The 27,011-nt window shown below is 45.3% G+C and overlaps 1 protein-coding gene across 1 annotated transcript in view; it reads left to right on the forward strand.

Moving 5' to 3' along the window:
• LOC119962140 (contactin-associated protein-like 5) overlaps nucleotides 1-27,011 on the forward strand; it is a 1,413,266-nt gene that overhangs the window by 667,831 nt on the left and 718,424 nt on the right. Inside the window, exon 8 of the mRNA XM_038790064.1 lies at nucleotides 20,658-20,919. Within this exon, the coding sequence (XP_038645992.1) occupies nucleotides 20,658-20,919 (262 nt within the window). The remainder of the gene's footprint in view (nucleotides 1-20,657; nucleotides 20,920-27,011) is intronic.

Below are 27,011 nucleotides of genomic sequence, written 5' to 3' on the forward strand. Positions count from 1 at the left end.
CATTTTAGAGGGCCATTAAGAATTAACCACATTGCTGTGGGTCTGCAGTAACATGCAGACCAGATCAGGTAAGGATGGCAGATTTCCTTCCCTAAAGGACATTAATGAAGCAGAGGGGGTTTTGCAACAATTGATGACAGTTGTCATGGTCATCATTACAGAAACCAGATTTATAGTCTGGATTTTTAAAAAATTAATTGAATTTACATTTCACCAACTGCCATGGTGCGATTTGAACCCATGTCAACCCATGTGGTGGTGGATGAAGAGTCCAGTGAAATTACTGCTGTGCCACTGTCTTCTAATACTGTGTGTTTACAAGTGAGTTTTTATGCTGCTCCAATTTGGGTGCATTCAACATCCCGATTCTAATCATTCCTTCAGCTTCCCATAGTCTAAGATATGGAATTTCCTTCCCTAAATCTCCCTCTCTCTCTCCATTTAGTGTGCTCCTGAAAACATACCTCATTGACCAAGCGTATCCTCATGTCTCTTTACGTGGCTCAGTGACAAGTTTTCTTTTGACAATGCCCCTGTGAAGTCCCTTGGCGTCTACCTTAAATGCACGATACATATATATCCAAGCTGTATTTCCAAATGAAGATTATGCCTGCAGTAACTGTTCATTTTGTTGGCGATTGTCACCATTAATCAGTTGTCTGTTTGTTAAGCATTGCGCACTTCTGTATCCGTTTATCTTCTTCTCACTCTCTCCCATATCTTCAGACAATACCTGCTGTGATTGATGGCGAAGTATCCGTCAGCAAAGTTTGCAGCGGTACCTGATCACATGCGGCAACAGAATTTAATTATTATGACTGATCACCTATTAAAATGTTCATCAACTATGTTAGATTTTCTGACTGTTAGTTACGGTTGTCATGAAAGAGTTGTCACGCTAGGTAGCATAAATTATATTATTCCACTTCTGTGCTGAATGTGCACTTCATAAGTGTCATATTATCAGCATGCTGCTAAGTATTGTTTTACTTGTACCCAGGTCAAAGTTCAGCATTGAGACTGCATGTGGACATTTCCATCACAGATTTCGGTAACCCCATGAGACAGTTAAAACCTTGCCTCGAAATGAATGTATACAGCAGCTGTTTTGATCGCATCTTATGACCCAAAGAAATCTAATCTCATTCTGGTGTATTACGATCTCGGACCAGACCCCAACAGTTTCTAGGGTACTGGACAGAAACCTGAATATTTTATTTAATTTGTAATACTGTGAGAAAAGAATACTTCGCTTCAGGAGTAATTCCACACACAAATAGGGATATGGAATGTTTAAACAAGCTTTATTATTAACACAGTATCACTAACTTTAACATCATAAAGAAAATTGTTTACAATTAGCAGTAAAAGAATGCTTAACAACAAAGTGAAACACAAATTCCTTAATGATATCTTTACCTCCAGTCGAGCAACACCCCTCTCAGGTCAAAATTCACTTTTAAATACAGTTGGTAGACCCCGGAATAATTGCTGTAAAGGGATGTCCTGGATCAACTGCTTTGAGAAAGAGAGATCCTGCAGGAACCCAGATTGCAGATTCTTGCCTGCATCAAACTGTCGTTTAACCTGCCAGCCTTTTCAGAAATTGCTGTTTCCAGGGAAATCTTTTTAACTAGATTGCTTTGACATAAATGGCAAATCTGTTCATAGGCAGATCAAAATTGAACTTCAAAACTCAAACACCTGATTGCTTCTTCCCCTGGTTCCTCCCATTAACTACATCATCTTACTAAAGCTAAACACAATGGGCTGGATTCTCCAAAAATTGGGCTATGTCCCCGTGCCAGCGTTTATACGCTGGTGTTTCACTCTGGACTTTCCTTAAGAAAGTCTTGAACGATTCTCCTACCTGCATGGTGCTGGCAGGGCCCCGGTGTGCTTCTCTCAGCTCTGGCTGCGGATACGGGGCCCCGCACTTCCGGTCGGGAGTCTGCACATAGTGGCGGCCTGCAGCGGCCACGCCTTGCGCCATGGCGGACTCAGACCACGGACCGGCATCCAAAATGTAGGCACCCCCAAGATCGCGCCCGCCCGCAGATCCATGCCGACTGAGTCCACAGCCACCACCCGAGGTTCCCGAAGGCCGTTGCGTGGTTGGAACCACGCTGTTGGGAACCCGGCCAGTTTTGTGTGGAGAATCGCGAGGGGCCTCTGTCAATTGCCCCCTAGCTGCGCCGCGTAGATGGCGTGCAAGCGATTCCCGAGGATTCTCCAGGGACCGGATTTGGGTTATGGTTATGGTTCGGGGACCAGAGAATCGCTTCAGCTGCGCCAGTCCCGATTTCCTCATAAACGGCCATTCTCTCCCCCCGCACCGAACGTGATTTCGGCACGGGCTGCGGAAAATCAGCCCAAGATCTCAAATTATCTGCTCCCAGGGAACATTCTTTATATAAACAAAATTCCATTAGCCCAACGATTACAATGCTTTAATTATCGATTTTGTAGCCACAAAGTCTAGTTGCATTTCAAACCAGGATATTTAAAAACATTGCTGCAGCAGTCAAACACACCAACCCATGCTTTTAACCCTTACTGCACCAAATACACAATACAATGCATCTGAAATTCATCACAGTAAGTTCCAAAATGTATAATACTGTGTGATAACCTTAATTGTGGCTCAAACATTCTGACATGGTGGGAAGGTGCAGACTAATCCACTCGATTATTTTGACAGGGTGAGTTGGAGCAACAGATATTTCTAAATACAACGGGAGGAACAGCCAGTGGTTGAGCTCTAGTGACCCAGTTTTTGACCACTTACCCATCGCGACCACTTCAAGAGGAGTAGGGGATCAAAACTGAGAACCCTTTGGGCCATGGAATGGTGTGGGAATTAACAGCAGAAGAACATGAGATGAAATAAAATTAAGCCCTTCAGTATTGCTTTATTGCATTCTATCAAGATCTGGTTTCATCCATGAAAAGGAATACTATATTGATCTCTATCCTCATGTGATACATGATGGGTTGCAATTGCACAGCCCTAGAATTTTAATGTGCGGACGCTTCCAAACAAGAGGCAGGAAGAGCATGCTTATGATGAGACAGAAATGTCTCACCCACCATAGTATCTGGGCAAAAAATAAATAGGAGTGTAGTGAAGTTAAAACTCACCACTATTCTTAGAATTCCCCCCATACCAAAAAGGGTCGATATTCTAAATGTTGAACAGGGATTCTCACTCCCTGACTCCGATGCAGGCTTCCGTGGATGCTATTCAGGTCAAACAATATTTTCAAGTTATCCCCCGGTATAACCCATACCTTCACCATAGAATTTTACTTACTTACCCCTTAGTAGCATCAATGTCCTGGGTCCTGCGTTGCTAAGTAAGTAAAGTAGGCTAATAACCACTGTTTCAGGTTAAAACTTTTAAGTTATTTTATTATTATAATTTTTCTTTTAAAAGCTGCAAACACTTTATTTACAGAAATGTAAAAAGATCTTGCTTCTGGATCCTTCTGGTTGGTTGAAGGGACCTTCAGGCCCAACTTGACAATCAATCTTCTTTTAAAAATCTGGTCTTCTTCACATGTATTCGCTGGTGAGATTGGTTGTTGTGTCCTATCCTTCCTATGTACCGAGCTGTGAGAGCTGGCTCTGCTGGCTGTCCCCTTTCTTCGGGTTTATATTCTCTTTCGAACAGTTATTAAGTTTTAACGACTTTATTGTAAATTAGCTTATTTCACTTTGATTGTAAAAAGTATCTTTGATCTAAATATTCTAAGACAACTAAGTATTCATTTTGGGCATGGCCTCAGCCCTCAGATCTGATTACATTGTCCTTTGTGATGTTCAAAGTTCCTTTGTGATATTCAAAAAATGCTTTGGTTTCAATAGGTGTTACTTTTAATTCCTGTCATTTCAATAGATTAATTTTCCAGTTGTCCCCAGCTCATAACTTTGCCTTTGATTTTGACTTTAAATTATGTTCTCGTAGACAGGTTGTCTCCAATTTTCTTTTAATTTACTTGGTATTAGCAGAATTCCACACTTAGAATTGACACCAAATTCAACTGAACATCATCCTTTCCTTTCCAGCTGTTTACTAAGAGAGTTAATTTCAATGAAGGTGTGAAACCTTTGCTTTTAGCTGTATGCTAAATTTCACTTGGTTATGACTTGAAAGACCTGCCTGTTTTAAACATTCGTCACTTAATTCAATTGAAGCATCCATGCTTTTCCAGATGCTTCCTAAGATAGCTACTTTCAATGAAGGTGTGAGCCATTGTTTTTAGCTTAATACAAGAATCCTGTGTGTTTGCTATGCCTGCTTGAGAGAAAGAATCTGCATTTTATAATCCTGTCCTGCTATTAACCTTTTGTGGGATTTTTTCCTGTATCCTCTCATGTTTCTCTCAGACCAGATATTGCCATACTTCCATGTTTTCAAATGACACATCTTTCCATATTTTCAATTACAGTAGGGTCAATGCCGGAAACTGGAGTGAATAATTTTGCAGATGCAAAAAGTGTATTATATCCATTTGAAATCCCTGGTTGAAGATTGAGTTATCCTGAGGTCATTTGCCATAGTAAAGAGGTCAGGCAGGTACCCTTATTCACGCCACCACCACCCCAATTGGTGTGCCTATCTGGAATAACTGATTAATGGTTGCAATCGCTTATAGAATTAACAATTGCTGCAAACGGGACAAGGCCCTGTGTTCTTCCTCTAGTAGGTTATTCCAACGTTGTCTCTGAGTTGCGACAATTGAATGATACCTCGCTTGTTTTCTTCCCAATGTTCACTTGCTCACTCTCACAGCCCCCCCTTTCTTGTTCTCTATTTTACTACTCTTCCACATTTACCTCTCTCCAGCTCACGCCACTCTTGCCAATGCCTCTCTCGCCGATGCCTCTCTCAGTTCACACCCCTCTCTCTCATTCATGCTTTCTCTTTCATGTTTTCCCTCTTTCTCTCTCTCTTTCTTCCATGCCATCTCTCTTCCCATTCTCTCTCCCGCTCTCCCTATCTCTCTCTCTCTCTCTGGCAAATTCTACCATAAATGTTTATTGTGTTGTTCAGATGCTTGGATCTCCTGATTCAGTCCAAATTAATCTGCCACATTCTGTGATATCAAGCTGTCTGTTACTTCTGTAATATAATGTGCGTGAGTGAAGACTCCTTTGTAATATTGGTCCCATGGAGTGATTGATTTGTGTTCTTGATTGTTTTGTAGGGGTGGAATAATTACAAATTAGGAGTGGGATATGGGGGAAGGGGGATATGGGGAAGGGGGGATATGGGGGAAGGGGGGATATGGGGGAAGGGGGATATGGGTGAAGGGGGGATATTGGGGAAGTGGGGATATGGGGGAAGGGTGGATATGGGGGAAAGGGGATATGGGGCAAGGGGATATGGGGAAAGGGGATATGAGGAAGGGGTGTTATGGGGGAAGGGGGATGGGGAAGGGGAAAGGGAGGGCAGGCAGTGGGGGTTCTCACTTGGCGCTGCTTGACAGGTGGCCATTTTGCTGGGTCTCCGGGGGGGGGGGGGGGGGGGCGTCATTTGTGCAGTGATGCCGTGCGCGCCTATGATGGGTGACGCCATCGCGAATGGCGTCACACCGCTACCAGCCCATTCCCAGCCGGAGAATTAGTGACGTTTTGGGGGGCCTGACGCCGGAGTGATTCGCGCCGTTTTTGGCGCTGGGTTCGGGCCATCGTGCTGATTCATGGAGAATCCTGCCCAAGAACTTTACGAGAAGAGACATCTATTAATTTTATTTAATTTACTGGGAAAAATGTGACCATTCAAGATTTGTGATCAGGTTTACAAAGTCAAATTGTTTTAGCAGACCCAAACTTCGGTTTTGACCCCAGCAGAAATAACGGTTTGTTTAAAAATTCTCTTTGACGCATCTGAACGCCAGTGAAAGCAACCTAATAAGTTAGTTTGGACCATTCATTTGCGCTTGTAAAACAACAATGTGAAGTGACATGTAAACACTTCCAATTACTGTGGTAGTAGAGCAGGATAATTGCCCAAAGGAAGTTTGAGCTTCCTGGGCAATTCCCGTGCTACTGTTATGTGTGGACGTCCGGTTGTGAGGGATCGCCCAACGCATCTTTGATGCACCCCCACCCCATGTCCAAAACCCTGGAAATCGGAAGTTATATGCCAAATCAACAACCACATTTTCAACTTCTTCATATCCTTATGGGTACTGGTGAATCCCCAGTTAATGTCTGCCTGAGTATAATAACATCAAGTTGACCATAAGGATTGGTTGTTGTAATACACCTTGAAGGGATAAAAGCATGACACTTCCCTTCCTCTGAAAGATATTTTCTCCCTCACAAAGAAGTAGAACTGTTTACAATATATGTTTGTGTTTAGTTACCATTACATTATGTATAGAATTGATGAATATGAGTCTCTAAAGACGAGTGGTAATCTGCTTGTACACCCAGATCTTATAATGGTAACCTTGTCACAAGGTTTCTTCAATTGCTCACTATGATCTGTGAGATTACCATTCTGGGATATTTTTCCTGGTTGCAGCTGGGACCTGATCTTTGATGCAATAGGACTGTATGATGGCTGTGTAGCTGGAATGGACCTGATTTGTCCTCAGTCACATCTCACCATTGCACCTTTGTGTGGAATGGACCTTGGTTCCAAACAAATCTTTTTCACCTCGGCTGGTTCCACATAATTTCTGTGGAATCTTGGATGCAAACTTGTTCTCCCAATTCTAAACTTGCCAGCTCAATAACGTCATTTCTATCGTGTATGTTGGTCATCTTCTATTTCATTTTTCATAGTTTCCCTTTAGTTTCTGAGAGAGGAAAATGGATAAGAGTAGGTAGATTAGTACACACTGGTTTAGCAAACAGGAACTCTGCCAGTGATAGAATACTTTCACTTAAAGCTTTAACTCTCAGATGTAACATTGTAAAGTATAAATGTTTCTTGGTCTGTCAACATTTGAGAGTTGGCATTTCACCGTGAAAATCATTTGTTCAGCTAGACCATTAGAACCAGGGGAATGAGGACAAGGAGTAGAGGGTAAGACCTAAAGGAAAAGTGCTCCCGGAAAGCAGTGCGATGCGGCCGATGGATGCCGGGAGATCTCACTTTCTTGGATCTGCCTGGCTCACCACGCCTCGCAAGATCTAATGCGATATCACGAGACACAGCAATGCGAATCCCGCCCATTTTAGGCGGGATCACTTTCTGGCATAACTGGTATCACTGAACAGCGCTCGCCCGAGGTCTCTCAGGTGAAGGGGTGAGATCCCACACCTTGGATAGATATTGGGAACGCATATTAGAGTGAGATAACACAGGATCTGCTTGGACAAAGAGGAACGCGACAGACACCTACAGGCACTGAAAGCCGCACTTGTAAGAACGGGATATGGTGTTCAATTCATCGATCGACAGTTTCAATGCTCCTCGGCGAAAAACTGTATCAACCTCCGCAAAAGACGAACATGGGACACAACCTACAGAGTACCCTTCGTCGTCCAGCACTTCCCCAGAGTGGAGAAATTACGACATCTTCTGCGGAGCCTTCAACATGTCATCGATGACAACAAACATCTCGCCAAGGACATCCTCACACCAACACTGCTTACCTTCAAGCAACTGTCTAACCTCAAGCAGACCATCGTTCGCAGCAAACGACCCAGCCTTCAGAACAGCGACCGCAACACCACACAACCCTGCCATGGCAGTCTCTGCAAGACGTGCCAGATCATCGACATGGATTCCACCATTACACGTGAGAACACCACCAACTAGGTACGCAGTACATACTCGTGCGACTCGGCCAACGTTATCTATGTCATACGCTGCAGGAAAGGATGTCCCGAAGCGTAGTACATTGGCGAGACCATGCAGACGCTGCGACAACGAATGAATGGACATCGCGCGACAATCATCAAGCAGGAATGTTCCCTTCCAGTCGGGGAACAATTCAGCAGTCAAGGGCCTCTGACCTTCGGGTAAGCGTTCTCCAAGGTGGCCTTCATGACGCGCGACAACACAGAATCGCCGAGCAGAAACTTATAGCCAAGTTCCACACACATGAGTACAGCCTCAACCGGACCTTGTATTCATGTCGCATTACATTTATTCCCCACCATCTGGCCTGGGCTTGCGAAATCCTACCAACTGTCCTGGCTTGAGACAATTCATACTTATGTAACCTATGATTATCCCTGTCTCCAGTTGCTCCGTTTGGACCTGTGAAGACTTAATTATCTGCAAAGACTTGCATTCAAAGTATCGTCTTGCATCTTTGACTGTATATATATTTCTGGTACCTACCTATTCATTCACCTGAGGAAGGAGCAGTGCTCTGAAAACTAGTGATTGGAAACAAACTTGCTGGACTTTAACCTGGTGTTGCAAGACTTCTTACTGTGCTCACCCCTGTCCAATGCCGGCATCTCCACATCATGTCTCTTTTGTATTTTATACATGAGGAGGAGTAGCTACTGAACTCAAAAGCACAGAACTCCAGCGATAACTTCTAAAATTTTAATAATTAAAATGTTTATTAAACAAATCATAAAACTTTAGCAGACAAGATAAAAGGTATATAAATAGAAAAGGGTTATGGATTCTCCGGCCCACGACACCAAAATCGCGTTCAGCGACGGGGCGGACAATCCGTTTTGGCGCACAAAATCGGGACAGGTGCCGGTTTCACAATTCTCTGCCCCCCGGAAATCGGCGTACTTATGGAGTAGGCCGTGCCGAGTATCCATCGCCTCAGGCCGTTGCCTGTGGCCCTCCCCATAATGCTCCGTCCCCCACCCGCTGAATTCCTGACGGTGTGGTTCTAACATGATCCTACCGTCCGTCATCCTCGTGTGGTGACTGCGGACTCAGTCTGGGACTGCCATAGTTGGGGGAAAGCCAATCAGCGTGTGGGGGGGGGCTTCATTCAGGGCTGGGGGCAATGTGTGCGTGCGGTCCGAGGCGTGCGAGGGGCCTATGCGGGGCACTATTTCAGCGGTCCAGGTCCACAGGCTGAGTCTGCCATGGAGCACGGCAAGGGCGCTGGAGGCCGCCGCTGTGCGCACGTGCGGCCACTGACACGGAAGTGCAGGGGGGCCATATCAGCAGCTAGAGCTGCCTCTAGCCCCCAGCAAGACGGGGAATCTGTGGCCCTTTGACAGCAGTTTTCTGGCATTAGAGACCACTGTTTCCATGCCGGTGTGGGGACATAGTCCCAAAAACGGAGAATCCAGCCCAAGATCTTACACGGCAATCCCCAAAAATGTTTTTACCACAAGTGCACAACGAAACTATCCTTTTGTATCCTTATATTTTCCTAACTGAAAATCTAGAAAACTTTACCCATATCAGGAAATTGCTTTTCACTGCAAACAGAAGTATTATCGATGACTTCCCAGAACCAAAACAACACTGATGTGGTTTTCCAAAAGCAGATTCAACCAAACTGCTTCACAGAACAAATATCCGCCTCGTCTAAGGCTAAGTTGCTTTTTTTGATTGAAAACCTTTCACAGCCTAAATAAAGGAGCTGACCTTCAATGAGCCATCCCGACAGCAACTTACTCCAGCTGAAAACATGTTCTCACAAAATATATTTTTCCCTTTCATCTTTGTTCGCCATTGTCTTCATAAATCCCTTTAAACTTTGGCTCCCTGCATATTAAAACCGTTCAAGTCCCCATGGTACCTCTGTTTTGGATCAATAAAATTTAAAATTGCTCACAAATCTCCAGTAAGATACAAGTGTTCTTTGGTTACCTTTGAACCTCTTTTGAAACGCACATCAATATTGACACGTAACCCATTTTAAATGTATTCCATTTACTTGGAATCATACAGTACAGAAAATTACCTTTGACCATCAAGGCTGCATCAACAAACAAAAAAACTACTCAATTCTACACTACTCCCACTCCCCAGCACTCGCCCCATAGCCTTCAACATTCTGACATTTCAAGTGCTCATGCAAGTACTTTTTGAAGATTGTGAGGTTTCCTTGCTCAACTAGTCTCCCAGGCAGTGCATTCCAGATTCCCACCGTCCATTGGTGGAAAAATATTTCCTCAAATCACAACCAAAGACATCTCCCACCCAGCTTACTCACTCTTTCAACTTCTTCCATCGGGCAGGAGATACAAAAGTCTGAGAACACGAACGAACAGACTCAAAAACAGCTTCTTCCCCACTGTCACCAGACACCTAAATGATCCTCTTATGGACTGACCTAATTAACACTTCACCCCTGTATGCTTTACCCGATGCTGGTGTTTATGTAGTTACATTGTGTACCTTCTGTTGCCCTATTATGGATTTTCTTTTTCTTTTCATGTACTTATTGATCTGTTGAGCTGCTCGCAGAAAAATACTTTTCACTGTAACTCAGTACATGTGACAATAAACCAATATGAATCTAAAATCTAAATCAAAAACTGATACCTTTCATCTTAAAATTATGTCCACTTGTTATTGACCTTCCAAATGAAGGGGCAGCTGCCTTTTATTCACCCTGCCCAAACCCCTCATAATATTATATGCCTCAATCAACTGCTCTCTCTGCCTTCTCTGCTCCAAAGAAAACAACCTGAGCTCATCCAGCCCTATTGTATATTAAAACCTCAAAAGGCCTAATTTCAAATGCAAAGAGGTAATACCTTTGCTCCACCATCTCTTAGACTCCCTTAGGGCATCACAATAGCATAGTGGTTAGCACAATTGTTTCACAGCTCCAGGGTCCCAGGTTCAATTCCTGGCTTGGGTCACTGTCTGTGCGGAGTCTGCACGTTCTCCCCTGTGTCTGCGTGGGTTTCCTTTGGGTGCTCCGGTTTCCACCCACAGTCCAAAAATGTGCAGGTTAGGTGGACTGGCCATGATAAATTGCCCTTAGTGTCCAAAATTGCCCTTAAGTGTCGGGTGGGATTACTGGGTTATGGGAATAGGGTGGAGGTGTGGGCTTGGGTTGGGTGCTCTTTCCAAGAGCCAGTGCAAACTTGATGGGCTGAATGGCCTCCTTCTGCACTGTAAATTGTATGACTCCACAAACAATTAGATTCCAAAAGCCTCTCCTTTGATTAACCCTGGACAAATCCAGACACAGCTTTACCCTCACCTGCACAGAATATATGCATAAACACAGAAATATATATACACATATCATCACAGTTTCGATGCTACATGTTTTGAGTTTGTCGAGCGGATCTTTCCGGAATGCTTCCATGGGAGTGGATGTGCTCAGTTACTGAACAATCCCATCCGCTCATTTTGCATCTGAAAACTCACAGGGCGTACACTTCTCTCTGCATCCGCTGACAAAGTGGTCCATGGATTCTGCAGGCTGTTGTCAAAATGACATGAACAATGAATACAGAGGTTTTGTCTGATTCCGAAACGGGCTTCCAGCATAGTCCTTCAACGGAACTCTCCATCGGCGGGATTCTCCGGTCCACTGGCAGTGCACCCACCCGCGGGTTTCCTGACGGTGTGGGGGGGGGCAACAATGGGAAACCCCATTGGCTGCTGCGGGAATGGAGAATCCCGCCCCTTTGCCACGCCGGAAAATGGGGCTGGCAAATCGGAGAATCCCGCCCCTTATCTTTTGTTCTTCTGTTGTTAGTCCTCATGTTTTCAGCTTGAGCAGACCTTCATTTGCTGGGTAAATTCTTACAGTTTGTTTGCCTGGACAAAACTGAAAACAGATACCATCAGCTTCGCCTTCGGGATTCTCCGTTTTGCCGGCAGCCCGGGGGTTTCCCGACAGCGCGGGGCTGCCACACAATGGGAAACCCAATTGACCGGCTGGCCTAATGGACCATCCCGCTGGCGGAGGGAATCAGAAATGTGGCGGGGCGGAGAATCCAGCCCCATATTTTCTTGTTCTTCTCGTTCGGGTGAGGAAAATCTGACTTACGTCCCAAATCATGTTTTACATCGGTGGGAATTGTTTGCACAGCCGGTCCCCCCCCCGACCCCCACCAATCCCCGCCCCCTGCCCCCAACTCCCTGTCAGTCACCTTGTGGGAATTGCGATGTCCAATAACAGCAAAACAATTATAATTAATTTGAGTATCGTCATCAGGCCTTTTTGTCTAATCACCCCCCCCCCCCCCCCCCAACCACCACCACCCGGTTGCCAGAGAGCAGTGCCCAGGAGTTTTGCAGTACAGTGGGAAAGCTTCAATGCCACTTTTGCCGCCTGCTGTCACACTGCCAATATATGATAACATTCTGCCCCATAGCACCATACTGTTTAAAAACTTTGATTTGGGATCGCCAGCTATATCCTAGTTCAAACTGGGACATTTTGTGGATATTTTGACAATATCCCTTGGCCTTCCTTCTCCAATCGTGTTTGAGGAGGATGACACTTTTGTGCGCCTCCCATTGCAATCGCATCCTCGCCTGGCGCTCACGACTTGCTCACGGAACTGACAGGCGCTGCACTGCAATCTCACCACAAGAGATCCATCTGCTTCCCAGCTCTTTAGTTGAGCACTGTGTCTTCAAAGCTATTCTGTACAGTCAGCTGCTGTTTTTTTTATCAATCTCTGACGCTGCAACTCTGTTTTGGTCTGACCAAAATGTTGAGCACATTTGCATGTCATGTAGTGTAATCTAGAACTGTTCATCATGTCACGCCTGCACTTAAACTTGCTGCCACACATTTTGACCACTGTTGAACAACAATCGCTCATAAGGGACCGTGCAGGCACATTGTGGGTTCATTCATTTAGGCTAGGTACCTGAGAGCAGATATACATGGATAGAAAGCTTGAAGATATCAGCAGAACATGTTTTCTGCTCTGCTGAAACGAAGACAAGATCGGATGACAGACGTTTCCTTCCAGTGATGTTCTGCTATTATTACAACATTGGTCACAAGTCATATCGCAAGCTTTCCATTCTTGATCTCTTCTGACTGACTTCAATGGAAATGATAACAGGAAAAGATCTATCATGAATTTTCCCATTTGATCATTTCAGTTCCACATCATCAATCAAATTCAAAAAGATGTGCGATGGACAGGTCATTATACTGTAGTTAGTGATTTATTTTTGACAAACTATGTTAATGTGCAACAGCCTTCATTTGTTTGTGATTCTGACTCTGTCAGAACATAGCTCTGTATCTGTATACTCTTTTACAGTAAACCTTTAAAGTTTTGAGAGTGCAGGCGGGAGTGACTGCTTCTCCAAACATTTCAATCAGTTTTGTTTAAGTTTTATAAAGAACAACGCGGGAATCGAAAAGACTAATTGTGCATCGTAAAACAAGGGCGGAATTTCCCGGCCAACCTCCCGCGGCATGTTTTCTGACTGTGTAGCTGCTTGCCATTGGCCACCTGTTATAATCCAGGAAATACATAGAACATAGAACAGTACAGCACAGAACAGGCCCCTTGGCCCTCGATGTTGTGCCGAGCATTGTCCGAAACCAAGATCAAGCAATCCCACTCCCTGTCATTCTAGTGTGCGCCATGTGCCTATCCAATAACCGCTTGAAAGTTCCTAACGTGTCTGACTCCACTCTCACAGCAGGCAGTCCATTCCACACCCTAACCACTCTCTGAGTAAAGAACCTACCTCGGATATCCCTCCTATATCTCCCACCCTGAATCTTATAGTTATGCCCCCTTGTAACAGCTACATCCATCCGAGGACATAGTCTCTGAATGTCCACTCTATCTATCCCCCTCATCATCTTATAAACCTCTATTAAGTTGCCTCTCATCCTCCTCCGCTCCAAAGAGAAAAGCCCTAGCTCCATCAACCTTTCCTCATAAGACCTATCCTGCAAACCAGGCAGCATCCTTTTAAATCTCCTTTGCACCCTTTCCAATGCTTCCACATCCTTCCTATAATGAGGTGACCAAAACTGCACACAATACTCCAAATGTGGTCTCACCAGGGTCATGTATAGTTGCAACATAACCCCACGGCTCTTAACCTCAAGCCCCCTGTTAATAAACGCTAACACACTATAAGCCTTCTTCATGACTCTATTCACTTGAGTGGCAACCTTCAGAGATCTGTGGACATGAACCCCAAGATCTCTTTGTTCCTCCACATTCATCAGAACCCTGCCGTTGTGTAATCCGCATTCAAATTTTTTCTACCAAAATGAATCGCCTCGCACTTTATCAGGGTTGAAGAAAATGAAGGTTTAACTCATTTTATTTTAACTCAAAAGTAAAGTGGCACTCCTAGCATATGACACGAGTGTCCCAGACCAGGATGAACATGAAATCCCCATCCGGATCTGGAATGGCATTTAAAGGGCTTGATAATGAGACCCAGCTGGTCGGGCCTCCATTCATTACCGCAGGAACACACACTACACAAAACCTACGGGGTCAATGAGTGATCCCTCGCTGTCCTCCTGGGGGTCATCACACCACCGGTGGGATCTCCCGGTCCCGCCCAAATCTACAGCATTTTTCGTGGGTCGCCGGAGAACCCACTACCATTGGTGGATGTGGGGTGTGTGGCACGTAACCTTCGACAGAACCGAAAGACCCCACTGGCGGGAAATTCATCCCTTGGTTTAATACTGCGGTATTGTGGCCAAATCACTTCAGAGAACCAACTGGGATTGTGGAATAGAATAGCACAGCACAGTGAAGGCACAATCAGTATTTTGGAGACTGCACCGGTATTTCTAATCTCACTCTCCCACTGGTTCCTTCCCATGGCCTTTAGTATTTCCTGTTCACGCAACGAACAGGTATATTTTTGAATAACTTTCCTTCCGTGGTTTGTGGCAGAGAACTCCACAGTGGATCCATTCTTTGTGTGAGGATATTTTCTGACCTCTGTTTCAATGGTCTGTGCTCATCTTAAATTTGAGTTCTCTTATTACTGAATATCGGAAATAGTTGAACTCCAAACCCACGCCAATGTGGTGACTCTGAACTGCTCTGTTTCCTTTCCGGCAAGCCACTCAGTTCAAGTCAAGGCACCTGCTCAAGGGCAATTGGGATGGACAATAAACGCTGGCCTTGCCTCGCATCACTCAAACAAATAAAACCAAAACCTTAACAGAACCCTTCCGAATCACCCATAGGCTCTCTCAGCCGTGGCATAAAAAAACATCCAAGCTCCTCAAATCTCTCTTCAAAATTTATTTCCTTCACAAAATGGGGAGGGTGGATGTGGAATGTATCTTTCCTCTCCTTGATGAATATAGAACTCGGGGACACTGTTTAAAATAAGTGGTCGTTCATTTAAGACAGATGAGGAGAAATGTCATGAATCTCTGGAACTCTCTTCCTCAAAAGTCAGTGGAAGCAGAGTCTTTGAATATTTTCAAGGGTAGATTCTTGATCAACAACGGGGTGAACGGTTATCGGCGTGGGCAGGAATGAGGGGTTGAGGTTACAATCAGATCAGCTGTGACCTTACAGAATGGCGGAACAGGCTCGAGGGGTCGAGTGGCATACTCCTGCTCCTAATTTGTATATCCGTGTGTTCAAGTACCTAAAACTGCACGCTTAGCCCCAATAATGGTCCAACTAAGGTATTGTGCAAGGTTAATAACTTCACATCTTAACTATAGCTCCCATGTTGTTTCCATCTGGATCTGCTGGTTTTCCCAAGGTTGGTGCTTGGCGTGGGAAGTCTCAGCGAGCGCAATCGCCTCGTTAACTTTTTCTTCATCAGGTGAAAAGGTCATTGATTTTCATGCTTCCATTTCTACCAGTTTGTCCACACACACCCCCACCGCTAACCCACTCTCCACTCCAGTTTCCTCCCAGAAGTCCCAAAAATCGTGCTTGTTAGGTGAATTAGACATTCTGAATTCTCCCTCCGTGTACCCGAACAGGCGCCGGAATGTGACGACTGGGGGATTTTCACAGTAATTTCATTGTACTGTTAATGTAAGCCTACTTGTGACAATAATTTTTCTTTAAAATAAATTTAGAGTACCCAATTCATTTTTTTCAATTAAAAGGCAATTTAGCACGGCCAATCCACCTACCCTGCACATCTTTTAGGTTGTGAGGGCAAAACCCACGCAAACACGGGGAGAATGTGCAAACACCACACGGACAGTGACCCACAGCTGGGATCGAACCTGGGACCTCAGCACCGTGAGGCAGCAGTGCTAACCATCACGCCACTGTGACAATAACAAAGATTATTATTACTCCCCGCCACCCCACCCCCACACATACATCTTCCTCGGACTCGCCAACACTAAGGGCATTCAAATGGTCATTGGATAGATATATGGACGATAAGGGAATAGTGTAGATGGGCTTTAGAGGGGTTTCACGGTCGGTGCAACATCGAGGGCCGAAGGGCCTGTAATGTTCTATGTTCCTTACTTCTCCATTTTTTTGTTACTTTTTAAATGTCACTCATTTGTAATATCTTCCAGTTCTGATAATGGACCCAGACATTGGAAGGCAACTTGTGAAATGCTTGGATCCAAGCCCTCCCCCTGTTTCTATGCCGAGGGCGAACTCCACCTCCACATGCACAGGGCTCAGCTTAACGCAGCTAAAGTTGGTGCACAGAGCCACTTCATAGATTATCATAGAATTTGCAGTGCAGAAGGAGGTCATTCGGCCCATCGAGTCTGCAACAGCTCTTGGAAAGAGCACCCTACCCAAGGTCAACACCTCCACCCTATCCCCAAAACCCAGTAACCCCACCCAACACTAAGGGCAATTTTGGACACTAAGGGTAATTTATTATGGCCAATCCACCTAACCTGCACACCTTTGGACTGTGGGAGGAAACCAGAACACCCGGAGGAAACTCACGCACACACGGGGAGGATGTGCAGACTCCACACAGACAGTGACCCAGCAGGGAATCGAACCTGGGACCCTGGAGCTGTGAAGCAATTGTGCTATCCACAATGCTACCGTGCTGCCCCTAATCAGAACCCGAATGAGTAGGTTCTTTCCGGAAGTGGAGGACAAGTGTGAACGGTGCCAGGGAGGCCTGGCCAACCACACCCCCATGTTCTTGGTTTGCCCCAGAATTGCCGAGTACTGAACAACCTTTTTTTGAAGCATTGTCCAGGGTTGTGGGAGCGAGTATGGAGCCACACCCAAAAATGACAGACTTCGGGGTCTCGGTCCAGCCAGATCTCTTCATGGGGAGGGAGGCCAACTCTTTGCCCCCCTGATCACCCGGTGGTGAATCGTGCTTGGCTGACGATCGGCAGCACTACCCAAGACTGCAGACTGGCTGTCCGACCTGACGGAATTGTACAAACTAGAGAAAGCAAAATTTGCCAGCCGAGGGTGGGAAGAGGGCTTCTACAGGATGCGTAAGCTGTTCACCAACTTGTTCCAGAATCTGTTTGTAGCCAATAATCAATGAAGTAAGGGAGTGGGGGGAGGGGGGAGACACAAGCGAGTCATGAGATAAAAAGGTACAGGAAAGATGGGGGGAGGACACACAGGAAGTCGAGATGGACAAGGGACTATAACTGTGGATTGACATCAGTAAATATGCACCCAGGCCAAACTGGGAACTGCAACAAAGGGGGGGTCACGGCCAGAGCAGGAGGGAAAGCAATTGTATGTAATTATCTGTACTGACATCTGCGTGTCTATAAACCTTCTTTTATTTCTTGCTCATTTTAGTTATGTTTTGTTTCTTTTCCTCTGATCGGCACGGCTGTGTAAAGTGTAACATATAACATATGAATTGTGAAATACAAAATGTGAAAACTCAATAAAAACATTTTTGAAAAAAAGAAAGGACAACTTGGGTTGGATTCTCCGGTCGTCGACACCAAAATCGTGTTCGGCGATCGGCCGGAGAATGAATGGTTCCCGACCAAATCGGGGTGGCGCCGCTTTTGCAATGCTGCACCCCATCCAAAGCGGTGTGCTCTCCGAGAATGCCACGTGACATATCGACAGCCTCAGGACATTGCCTGAGGCCCAATCCCCCGATTCACCGACACCGACAGGCCATGTTCCCGACAGCATCGGTTGCGTGTGGTCTCATCGGTCGGGATCGTGGCGTGGCAGCTGCGGACTCAGTCCGCCGCCGCTACAGTCTGGGGAGGCCAATCCACAGGTAAGGGGGGGACTTTATTAGGGGCTGGGGGCACTGTGGGGGGCGGGGGGTCGTCCATGGCACACAAGCCGGCGAAAGGGAGGTGGCTAGTTCACGGGCCAGGGCCACGAGAGGCTGCCATATCAACAGCTAGAGCCGGGAGCTCTATGCTGCCGACATGCTAGCCCCCGGTCAAACAGAAGATCGGTGGCCGTTTTACGACATTTTTTCTGTCACAAAATATCACCTTTCCAACGCCGGCGTGGGGACATTGCCTCAGAATCAGAGAAGCCAGCCCCCTATATTTTGAGGGGGCCTTTTCTGTGTTCTTTTTATAAATAATTAGTTTTATCCTTAGTGTTTGTCCTGTGCCTTGCAGCTATCTGTCTCCATGTGACTACATCCCCTTTTATTGAATGGGTCAGAAATCACTCATGCGTCACCTTTTTTTCCTGCTTATCCCCAGATATTTCTTTGAGGAGCTCTCAGGTGGGCGAAGGATGACATGTCTTTTTGAAATCAGTGCTCTCTGGCCCTGAAGAACTCCCATTTCTCAAGGCGCTCCCCAATCTTATTCCATTTTATCGACTGTCTGGGCATAAATCTGTCGTAAAAATTCCGCCATAGTCCCAGAGGCTGCTTTCCCCTTTGAGGGGAGAGCTGACTAGTGGTGATTTTTTATTTTTTTATTTAGAGTACCCAATTCATTTTTTCCAATTACGGGGCAATTTAGCGTGGCCAATCCACCTAGCTTGCACATTTTTGGGTTGTGGGGGCGAAATCCACACAAACACAGGGAGAATGTGCAAACTCCACATGGACAGTGACCCAGAGCCGGGATCGAACCTGGGACCTCGGCGCTGTGAGGCCGCAGTGCTAACCCACTGCGCCACCGTGCTGCCCCTGACTGCTGGTGATTTAACCTGAGGATCACAACACCTCAGGCGAGGAGCAAGGTTGTGAAAGCGGGACCTTCAGCCGGTAGGGGAATTGAACTCATGCTGCTAGCCTCGCTCTGCATCACAAACCAGCTGTCTAGCCCACTGAGCTAAACTTTGTGGTAGGCAAGGGTTTAAAATGAATAATTTCAATGACTTTTTTTGAAGGAAAGGAACACAAAAAAACAATCAAAGAGAGTCACTTAAAGTGGTTGCCATGGTTTTAATTGCTGATAACAGCCCCTGAAGCAGGCTGTATGGTACAGAATAACTAGATAAACATGAATGTAGACATGTTTCATAAACCTCGTTATGTTTCTGTGGCCAACTCTGACATGCAAGGACACTGTCAAACAGTGGCCTTTTATCCTGAGCTGGGAAAAGGTACTGAGGTTATAGTCTGCCCTCTATGAGGCATTTCACACCAAGCACCAACCTTGGAAAAGCTACCGTTTACTCCTTATCTGGATAATAGCTTGCGAACTGCAGCCCAGTTGGTAGCGCACTCGCATCTGAATCTGAAGGTTGCAGGTTCCACTCCAGGCCTTGAGCACAAAAGCCAAAGCTGGCACTTTAGTCCAGAACCGAGGGTGCGCTGCGTGAGTCAGAGATGCCATCTTTCAAGGTGAGAGCCGAGGCTGAGGTCCTTGTCTGCACTCTCGGGTGATGTCACGGCACTATTTCTGTCCAGTATTTAGAAATCAATCCACTCCACAAAAAACAGATTATCCGATCACTCTGTCATTACTGCCTGTGGAAACTTGCTGTGCACAAATTAGTTGCTGTCTTAATAATAATAATCTTTATTATTGTCACAAGTCGGCTTACATTAACACTGCAATGTGAAGTCACTGTGAAAAGCCCCTCGTCGCCACATTCTGGCGCCTGTTCAGGTACACAGAGAGAAAATTCAAAATGTCCCATTCACCTAACAAGCATGTGTTTGGGGACTTGTGGGAGGAAACCAACGCAAACATGGGGAGATCATGCAGACTCCACATAGTCACCCAAGCCAAGAATCGACCCTGGGACCCTGGCTCTGTGAAGCAACAGTGCTAACCACTGCTGTCGTTCCTACAACGGTGACTGTTCTTCAGCAACGCACTAAATTGCCTGTCTTGATTGCAGCCAGTGTAAAAAATAACTCACTTTGCCTTGAAGGGTACAGATATAAGGACTCTTAGCGTGCTCACAATATGTGTGCAAATGTAATGTGCACTGTTACTGAGGCATAAATGGTGCTCCTTTATTTCACTTTCTGCATCTTATTTGACTGCAATTTACCCATACCCTGATCCGAGTGCTCTCACTAAGATGGTGGATGTTCCTGTTGACCTCGCCATTCTTAGCTGCCAATGTGACGGAAAGACAGCTAACGAATGGGTCAGTCACCTCAGCGGGTGCCACGCTCCGGAAAACCCTGGGCCGTTATTTAGTCTGAAAATTAAATGACTGCGTCTGTACTTTTTTAAGAAACTGTTCTGAAGGCCGTCTGTGCTGAAGTTTCATTTTCTTTTGAGGCAGAGTTCTTCTCGCCATTGAGTTGCAGTCTGAAATTATACCTTTCTTCTCTTGGTTATGTTATGTAGCATTTAAATGTTTCTATATTGGCTCGTTATCAGATCCCATTAAGCTATCAAACAAAACAGGCAGAACGTTTAACTTGAATGTTTCCCCCCTCTCCTCCTTTCTTCCAGGGAAATGTGACATTTTCCTGCATGGAGCCCCACACCGTTCCGGTTACGTTCCTGGCTTCCAGCAGTTACCTGCTGCTCCCTGGTAAGCCGCAAATGGACGGACTTTCTGTCAGCTTCCAATTCCGCACCTGGAACAAGGATGGTCTGCTGCTGTACAATGAATTCTACGAAGCATCTGGAATCCTCTACATTTACCTCAACAAGGGGAAGCTCAAAATAAATGTTCATACATTATCGTGGAGCCAAGCTGACATCACCACAGGTAATTGCAACAGTCAATTTTGCTGCCACTGGTGACAGCGGGAGGAATTCTGAGAACGCAGGGAAACACTTATCTCCGAGCACTTCAATTTAGGCGGTTAATTATCTTCTGAAAGCGTAGCACACCGGGGCTGAGAAAGATGAGAGTTGCGAGGGAAAGGGGGATTGCAGTTTACTGGAGGAAGAAGATCAGAGTTTAAAGGAAAGGAACAATTAGAGGCAGTTTGATTTGAGGAAGAAAAACAGGCAAGTTTTAAGAAAGGACATTTGTCTGGCGAGTTTCAAAATAATCGGTTTCAAAATAATCACAGGAGGAGGAATTTCCAGGGAGATTTTATAATTGCAACATTTACTAGGCAGGGACAGCAAAAACATTATTTTCAATGCCATGATACTCAAGACAAGACCATAGCTTTAAGCTGGTGAAAGGTAAATGTAGGTCAAATAGTTTTACTTTTGGCACAAAGGGTGATTTGGAGTTGTAATGGGTTTTGGGGAGCAATGGATCAGGTCAGGACACTGGTCTCATTTAAGAAACTGGTTGACACTATACCGTGAGGGGACAGTAAGATTCCAATTTTAAACAGATGAGCTAGTTGGAATGAAATGGCTTCTTCTGTGCATCAGCAATGTGTACGATATTTATCATGCATTCAATGTTTGTGTATGATAATCATTTTTTACAGGAGTTAAATTTTCCCCTTGCTTGAGTACATAATCCAGGTTAATATTTCAGTGCAGCCATGCACGGAACATGCTCTACTGCCGAGGGTGCCTTTACTGAAACAGTTCAATAATTTGCCTATTGAGGTGGATTAAAATATCTCACAACATGTTTGCAAAGATGAGCTGGAGGTCCATGCCACCCACCAACACTTAAACAGAGTAAGCTGTTAGTCTCACTGAGATATGTTTGCGGATGGCCCTTGCTGAACAGCAATGCTGACGGCACTTGAAAAAAATGTCAGTTGTTAAGTTCTCTGGGATGCCTTGTGGATTCACAACCTGCCATGAAAATGCAAGTATTTTGATTTTATCCTTCAAGTGCCACACATGTGCACATCCAGTTTCATTGTGAAAAACGAGATGGGAGATCCGCTAGTTTTTGAAGGAACTTCTTGAAAGGTGGAAAGTGTGGCAGCAAGATTTTTTAAAATCAGCTTCTCTGCAAGATTGCTAGTTTGATTTGTGTTCCCTGGTAATGTAATTCAACCAAGCCTGTAGATTACTGATGAGGCAGCAACCCTTGGGAATTCAGAATGCAACATTGTCAAAATTAGGGGCAGCAGGGTAGCACAGTGGCTAGCACAGTTGCTTCACAGCTCCAGGGTCCCAGGATCGATTCCAGGCTTGGGTCACTGTCTGTGCGGAGTCTGCACATTCTCCCCGTGTCTGCGTGGATTTCCTCCGGATGCTCCTGTTTCCTCCCACAGTCCAAAGATGTGCGGGTTAGGTGGATTGGCCATGCTAAATTGCCCTTAGTGTTAAAAAAAAGGTTAAGTGGGGTTATTGGGTTACGGGGATAGGATGGAGACATGGGCTTGAATAGGGTGCTCTTTCCAAGGGCCGGTACAGACTCGATGAGCCAAATGGCCTCCTTCTGCACTGTAGATTCTATGATAAAACGCTGGACATTATGCAGAACAAAAGGAGAGAACCTGCATCTATATTGCACCTGTCAGCCGTAGGAAGTTCCGCAGCTCTTCATACCCAGTGTCTCAGTTTTAAAATAGTCACAATTTAAATGAGGGATAGAGTACTGTTGTATGGAGATGCTTGTGGGATATTTTATCTAGCGAAGAGAAAATGAATGAATTCATGATGTTTCAAGAATAATGTCTAACTTCCAAAATTCTTCAATCCATTGGTCCCATTTCAATGCATTGGATTGGATGCAAAATGGGTAATATAGCAAAAAAAATGAAATGGAAATTATTTTGTCCTTCAATTTATTTTATCTTGCAAGAATTCCTTTTTCTCTACACACAGATGTATGTGTAAATACATTTTTGTTAGTTATGCTGATCTCAAAATGTGTCAAAGCCTTGTTTGCATTCAGAAGAGTTCAGGTAGTTTCTATTATTAATACAGGAAAATGCCTCCAAGGTCCTGACACCAAAGCACTTAGATGGTCAATGTGAGTCAAGCTTTGCTCCCACTGGCTTTTTAGATGAATAATTAATTTGACCGGGAGGCAGATAAACAAATGCACTCAGGCTTTGTGTTGTTTTCAGAGATCTATACCACATTACAAAGAGCAAATTAGTTGCTTTGCCCATCTTCCCGAAAACCTCTCAAATGACTCCGGTGCATCAAACAGATCCAACATCGGAGCACCAGGAAGTTTTTCCTGAAATTCAGGGCACGTACAATGGTCCTCCCAGGTGCTGATGATTAGGACAAGTTTAACCTACCTTGTGCAAGCGAGGCAGCTTTGTTGGAAGCTCCTTGCCCGGAGGAAGTCTCTGATCTAACAAGTGCATCAATTAGTTCTGTCTTGATATTGTGTCAATGCAAGATATCTACAGCAAGTTAACATGAAGTGTATGAAATATGAAACAGGACAGTTGCATTAAATAAAGACCATCAAAATGATTTTTTTCTCCGAATCAGTTAAATATGTTGTACATGCGCATCGATTTGATCAGTACCTGAAAGTAATAATTTAATGTGTGTGATGCACTGTCAATTACGACGAGACAAGAGTAGAGAGTAATCGAGGCTTTATTACACAGAGATGTGTGGCCTCCTACAGCTGCTTCCAAAATTGGTTGCAGTTCGGAGAGCACACACATTTATACTCCGCCTACTGGTGGAGCCAGCAGGCAGGGATCTACCCCCGTACCAGTAGTACAGGGGTCTTACCGTAATGCCTTTGTATGCAGTGCAGTATATAAAATATAATACAACAGTGGTGACTACCAGAGTGTGAACTCATCATCACGACTGAAACTATTCCCTCAGCATTCCAGTTGATAACAATTCATGAAGAAAACATGGTGGAAGTTCTAAAGTTATAGATTCCCCTGCTGAGTCTTTCAATGACACAAACCAGAAAGGCCCAAGGTTGTGGCTGATCTGTAGGAGTGTTAGCAATTCGGATGGTTAATTGTGGCTGTGTTTGAAGGGATGTGGAGATCTTTTTCACAACCCAAAATAAAGCAGGGTGACACGGTGGCACAGTGGTCAGCTCTGCTGCCTCACAGCACCAAGAACCCGGGTTCAATTATGGCCTTGGTGACTGTACGCTCTCCCTGTGTCTGCGTGGGTTTCCTCCGGGTGCTCCAGATTCTTCCCACAGTCCAAAGATGTGCAGGTTAGGTGGATTGGTCATGCTGAATTGCTCCTTAATTACGAGGGATGTAAAGGTTAGGTTATGCGGTTATGGGGGTTGGTCAGGGTGGACAGTGTCATAATATCCACTCATGTATAATGAGATGCAGACAGGCAGTGATTGACACATAGGATGACCAGTAAGCATACAACACAGTACAGCCAATAGGCAGGACACTACCACTATAAAGCCAGAGGGCACTAGGTTTCCCGCTCTCTCGGGACCCAGCTACTGAGACAGTCAGAGTCCACGAGCTAGCAAGTGCCAGCACCATGCGGTAGCCAGTAAGTCTGGTCAGGCTACTACAAGGTCACCAGTCAGATCTGTATAATGTCGACCCACAGCTGAATATGTATAGCAGTTCTATAGTTGAATAAAACAGTGTTGGAGCTTCTCCAGTGTAAGACGTCTGTTTCTAACTTCCCTGCATCGAGTGCAGTCCACATCGAACCAACCTGCCTAACACATCAGACAGGGGAGTGTAAATGGGTAGAATGCCCATTCGAAGAGTCGGTGCAGACTCAATAGGTCGAATGGCCTCCTTCTGTACTGCAGGGATTCTATGATTCTAAAGCCATTCGGCCCACTGTACCTGGCTCTTTGGCAGAGCTCCCCAACTAGCCCCACTCCCCTACCCTTTTCCTGCAGACCTAATTTGTTTTCTTTATCCAGTCAGAGACTTATCCAATTTCCTTTTGGAAATTACTGTTTGAATCTCCTTTCAACACCCTTTCAGGTAGCAAGGCTCAAATTGTAACACCTTGCTTCAGAAAAAATGAAATGCTTTTCATCTCAGCTTTCGCTCTTTTGCAAATTACCTTGAATCTGAGGCCCCTGGTTACCATTGTGGTCGCCGGTGGGAACTGTTTCTCCATATGTGCTCTATCAAATTTTCACTTTGTGAGAATGGAATTTCACCCGGGTGCAATTGGAAGCAGAGGCAAAATCGGTTCGCAGGTGAAGATTGGCCTACTGTGGGCAAGGTTCAACAAGGAACGCTTCACTGCCTCGAGAGTCAGCAGCCTCCACGTCAAGATAATTGTGAGGGCAAATCAGACAGCGCTGTGTCTGGAAAGCAGCAGGGGAAAGATCTCGGGCATCTGCTGGGCTATTTTCTTACAATGTGCAATGCATTTTGGCATCATTTTCACAGACAGCTTTGAAGAAAAGAAGTGCTTGAGCATTATATTTTCCGAGAAGCAGTTTTGGTCGCATTAAATCTGCTCAAGGTGACCGTGCTGCATAAATCCAAGCAGCACTCGGGACAACTGACCTTTGTCGGAACAGGTGATATTTACTGCGTCGGTTTAGGAATTCCGAACTAATCTCTCCAGCCTTCTTGTTGCGTCCACAAAGTTCAACAATAGGAAGATAATTTGGCAGTTTTTGTTAGACTTAAAGTCTTCATTTATCGCAGACGAACAGACAAACTAAAACCAGGATTAGACCATTCGGCCCTTCAATTCTTTCCATTTCAATAAAGTCATGGCTCAGCTCCTCCACACTATTTCCTTATTCTCTGATTTCATCAGAATCAAATCATTGGGTGATCTCTGCCTTGAATAAAACAACACTGAGTATATTGTTGATGAGACATCATAAATTATGTTCCTCTATAAAATACCATGTGCAAGATTTTCAGTTACATTGGTAACCAGTAAAAAATGTACCCCAAAGATGTGAGGGGAAGCATAGAAGGCCAGCAGGCCACATCCAACAAGGGGGAATTTAACCATCTTCCCTTGACATTCATTGACCTGGTCAATGCCGAATCCCCCCACCATCAACATCCTGGGAGTTACCATTAACCAGAAACTTCTCCTGGTCCAACCATATAAATACTGTGGCTGCAAGTGGAGCAAGTCAGAGGTTTGGAATTCTGTGGTGAGTAACTCACCTCCTGACTCCCCAAAGTCTGTCCACCATCTACAAGGCATATGTCATTCGTGCGATGGAATCTTCCTCACTTGCCTTAATGAGTGCAGATCCATCAACACTCAAGAAGCAGGACAAAGCAGCCTGCTTTTAATTGCCATCTTATTCCACCACATCGGACATCCGCTTCCTCCACTACAATAGCAACTGCGTGTACCATCTGTAAGGTGCATTGCAACAACTCACCAAGGCTCCTTCAATAGCATCTTCCAAACCGGTGACCTCAACCACCTAGGACAGAGGGCAGCACGGTAGCATTGTGGATAGCACAATTGCTTCACAGCTCTAGGGTCCCAGGTTCGATTCCGGCTTGGGTCACTGTCTGTGCGGAGTCTGCACATCCTCCCCGTGTCTGCGTGGATTTCCTCCGGATGCTCCTGTTTCCTCCCACAGTCCAAAGATGTGCGGGTTAGGTGGATTGGCCATGATAAATTGCCCTTAGTGTTCAAAATTGCCCTTAGTGTTGGGTGGGGTTACTGGGTTATGGGGATAGGGTGGAGGTGTTGACCTTGGGTAAGGTGTTCTTTCCAAGAGCCGGTGCAGACTCGATGGGCCGAATGGCCTCCTTCTGCACTGTAAATTCTATTTTTAAATAAAGGTCAGCAGATGCACGGGAATGCCACCACTGGCTAATTCTCCTCCAAATCGCACACCATCCTGACTTGGAAATATTTTGCCGTTCCTTCACCATCTCTGCGTCAAAATCCTGGGACTCCCTCCCAAACAGCATTGTGGGTGTGCTACATCACATAGACTGCAGCGGTTCCAGAAGCCAGCTCATCACCACTTTCTCAAGGGCAATTGGGGAAGGGCAATAAATGCCA

Source organism: Scyliorhinus canicula, chromosome 2 (genome assembly GCF_902713615.1).
Source record: "Scyliorhinus canicula chromosome 2, sScyCan1.1, whole genome shotgun sequence".
Classification (NCBI taxonomy): domain Eukaryota; kingdom Metazoa; phylum Chordata; class Chondrichthyes; order Carcharhiniformes; family Scyliorhinidae; genus Scyliorhinus; species Scyliorhinus canicula.